Source organism: Ailuropoda melanoleuca, chromosome 3, assembly GCF_002007445.2.
Source record: "Ailuropoda melanoleuca isolate Jingjing chromosome 3, ASM200744v2, whole genome shotgun sequence".
Taxonomy (NCBI): Eukaryota; Metazoa; Chordata; class Mammalia; order Carnivora; family Ursidae; genus Ailuropoda; species Ailuropoda melanoleuca.
Window position 1 is genome coordinate 1,427,949 of NC_048220.1, and position 3,991 is coordinate 1,431,939.

At 38.6% G+C, this 3,991-nt stretch overlaps 1 protein-coding gene across 1 annotated transcript; it reads left to right on the top strand.

The window, feature by feature from the left end:
- The first annotated feature begins 293 nt into the window (after positions 1 to 293).
- On the top strand, positions 294 to 1,274 carry LOC100469896 (olfactory receptor 15). The gene has a single exon (XM_002930560.4). It carries the CDS (start codon positions 294 to 296, stop codon positions 1,272 to 1,274), a length of 981 nt encoding a protein of 326 aa, XP_002930606.2.
- The last annotated feature ends 2,717 nt before the right edge of the window (positions 1,275 to 3,991 follow it).

Sequence of the window (3,991 nt, forward strand, 5' to 3'; positions counted from 1 at the left end):
TCAGGTATTTACCAGTGGGATCTAAGTTGTAAGGAGATTCAATTTTAGCTACATTTATCTTGTTTTTATGTTCCTCATCAGAGTCTTATTAACACTACTTTTGTATAAAAACTGCAAACGTATGGAGGAGAGATTGTATACCACCACTATGATACAAGGAAAATTATCCAAACATTCATGTCCCAAGACCACCTGGGAAAGTAATAATGGTTGCAGTATAACCTTTCTGTGAAATTCATTCAAAAAATCTTACTGACAATTATGTCCAAACCCCAATGTCAAAAGCAAGAGCAATGACAAACAACAGTTTCCAAGTCGGCTTCATCCTTCTCGGCTTCACTGAATGGCCCCATCTAGAAATGGTTCTTTTCTGGACAGTGATCATCGTGTACACCATGATCATCCTCTCCAACTCAACCATTATCTTGCTCTCTCGTGTGGACCCTCGTCTCTACACTCCCATGTACTTCTTTCTTAGCAATCTTTCCTTCTTGGATCTCTGCTTCACTGCAACTGCTGTGCCTCAGATGTTGTCCAACTTATGGGGGCCAGACAAGAGCATCACTTACACAGGCTGTGTCATTCAACTCTCTGTGTTGCTCTGTCTTGGTGCAACAGAAGGTGGCGTGTGGGTGGTGATGGCCTTTGACTGGTATGTTGCTATTTGCCAGCCCCTGTGCTATACCATCATCATGCATCATCGGTTCTGTTGGAAACTGGTGATAATCGGCTGGATGTCTGGCCTGATGGAATCTGTAATCCAATCTCCCATCACATTCCAGCTTCCTGTTTGCACTCATCACCACCTGGATAATTTTCTTTGTGAAGGGCCTGCCTTCCTACGCCTGGCATGTGGAGAAACCTCTGCCATTGAGTGGCAAATTACCATCTCTGCTTACCTTTTCACCATCATGCCAGTGGGAATGATCCTGACTTCTTATAGCTACATAGCTCGAGCCTTGGGGAAACTCCAGTCAGAGGAGGGAAGGAAAAAAGCCATTGCCACCTGTTCTTCCCACCTTACTGTGGTCTTCATGTTTTATGGGACAGTGGCCATAGTTTACGCAGACCCTAAGAGCCATTTTGCTTTGAATTATGGCAAGGCCTTAACCTTCTTCTACACTTTGGTCACACGATTATTGAACCCTGTCATCCTACACCCTAAGGAACAAAGAAGTGAAGGATGCTCTGCAAAGACTGCTGAAGAAAGGGATGCACAAATGAAAAACGACCTATTGAACAACAACAACAACAAAAGGATGTCAAAATCATGATATTCTCATACTCTAAATGAGAGAGTCATTGAATCATTATTTTACAAAATAGCAGTTTTTGTTCAGAAGAATAATTTGTGCCTTATTCTTTTTCCTATGATTTCACATGACATTTTGTTTAAAACAATCTCTAGATATATAATGCAGTTTTTTTGTTATATTATGTTAGCAGTTTTTGACACGTAAAAAGTATTAGAATATGTGCTAAGGGGGAAATATTATTTTCAGTTAACTTTTGAAGAATGTCTTTCTTTTTTTTTTGGTTGTTTTGTTTTTGTTTCTCCTTTGTCCTTATTTATTTATTTTTTTATTATGCTCAGTTGGGCAACATATAATACAGCATTAGTTTTTGATGTAGTGTTCAACAGTTACTTAGTTGTGTATAACACTCAGTGACCATCACCACGGGCACCCTCTGTAATATCCATCACCCTGTTATGCCATACCCCAACCCCTAAATTCTGTAATCTTCAGTTTCTTTCCATGAGTCCAGAGTATTTCACAGTTTGTCTCCTCTCTGGTTTCTTTTCATTCAGTTTCACCTCCCTTCCACTTTGGTCTTCTGTACTATTCCTTATGTTATACATATGAGTGAAACCATATGATCATTGTCTTTCACTGCTCTACTTATTTCACATAGCATAATCCCCTCCAGTTCCATCCATGTCGATGCAAATGGTGGGTATTCATCCTTTCTGATGGCTGAGTAATCTTACCTTGTATATATGAGCCAAGTCTTCCCTATCCAGTCATCTGTCAAAGCACATCTCAGTTCCTTCCACAGTGTAGCTATTGCAGACATTGATGCTATGAACATTGTGGTGCATATGCCTCTTCTTTTTCCTACATCTGTACCTTTTGGGTAAATACATAGCAGTTCAATTGCTCAATTGTAAAGTAGCTGTATTTTTAACATCTTCAGCAACCTCCATACTGTTTTCCAGAGAGGCTGTAGCACCTTGCATTCCCACTATCAGGGTAGGAGAGTTCCCCTTTCTACACAATCTCAACAACATTTGTTATCTCCTCTCTTGTTAATTTTGCCCATTCTAACTAGGTTAAGGTGGTATCTCATTGTGGTTTTGATTTGTATTTCCCTGAAAGCTAGTGACATTGAACATATTTTCATGTGTCTGTCAGCCATTTCTCTGTCTTCTTTGAAGAAGTGTCTGTTCATGTTTTCTGTGCATTTTTGATAGGATTATCTGTTTTGGGGCTCTTGAGTTAGAGAAGTTCTTTAGAGATCTTGGATACTAGTGTTTTATCCATAATGTCATTTACAAATATCTCCTCCCATTTTATGTGTTACCTCTTAGTTTTGTTGACTAGTTCCTTTGCTGTGCAGAAGGTTTTAAGTTGATGAAATCCCAATAATCATTTTCCTTTTGTTTCCCTTGCCTTTAGGGAAGTATCTTGAAACAAGTCACTGTGGCTAATGTTAAAGATATTACTGCCCAAATTCTCCTCTAGGATGTTGATGGATTCCTGTCTCAAATTGAAGTCTTTCATTCACTTTGGGTTTATCTTTGTGTATGGTGTAAGAAAATGGTCCAGATTCATTCTTCTGCATGTGGCTGTCCAATATTACCAGCGCCATTTATTGAAGAAACTCTCTTCTTTCGATTGGATATTCTTTCCTACTTTGTCAAAGATTAGTTGATGATAGAGTTGAAGTTCCATTTCTGGGATCTCTATTCTTTTCCATTGATCTATGTGTCTCTTTTTGTGCCAATATCATGCTGTCTTTTTGATCACACTTTTGTAATATAGTTTGAAGTCAGGCATTGTGATGCCCCCAGATTTCGTTTCCTTTTTCAATTTTCCTCTGGCAATTCAGGGACTTTCCTGGTTCATACAAATTTTAGGATTGTTTGTGCCAGCTCTGTGAGAAAAGCCAATGGTATTTTGATAGGGCTTGCATTGAATGTGTAGATTGCTCTGGGCAGCATAGACAATTTCATGATATTTATTTTTCCAATCCATGAGAAAGGAATATATGTCCAAATCTTTGTGTCTTCCTCTATTTCTTTCATAAATGTTCTGTAGTTTCTAGAGTACAAATCCTTTACCTCTTTAGTTAGGGTTATTCCTACGCATCTTTTCCTTTTTGGTATAAGTATAAATGGGATTAATTCTTTAATTTCTCATTCTTCAGGCATGTTTTCATGTATAGAAAGGCAACTCATTTCAGTGCATTTATTTTGTATTCTGTCACGTTGCTGAATTGCTGTATGAGTCCCAGTAATTTGGGGGTAGAGTCTCTCAGGTTTTCCACATAAAGTATCATGTAATCTGGGAAGAGAGTTTGACTTCTTCTTTGCCAATTTGAATGCCTTTCATTTCTTTTTCTTCTGTCATTCCTGTGTCTAGGACTTCTACTACTATGTTGAACAATAGTGGTGAGAGTGGACATCCTGTGTTGTTCCTATTCTTAAGGGAAAGCTATTAGCTTTTCCCCATTGAGAATGATTTTCATGGTGGGCTTTTCATAAATGACTTTTTATGATATTGAGGAATGCTCCCTCTATCCCTCCACTGTGGAGAGTTTTGATCAGGAAAAGACACTGTCTGTATTTCTCAAACAATTTTCTGCATCAATGGAGAGTACCATATGGTGCCTTCTTTATTAATGTGCTCTATCACATTGCTTGACTTGTGAAGATTGAGACTCTTGCATCCCAGGAATAAAACCCACCTGGGTGTGATGGATAATGCTT

What these genes read in the sequence shown, in the direction of transcription:
- LOC100469896 (XM_002930560.4), top strand. Translation starts at nt 294, where the DNA reads ATGACAAACAACAGTTTCCAAGTCGGCTTCATCCTTCTCGGCTTCACT.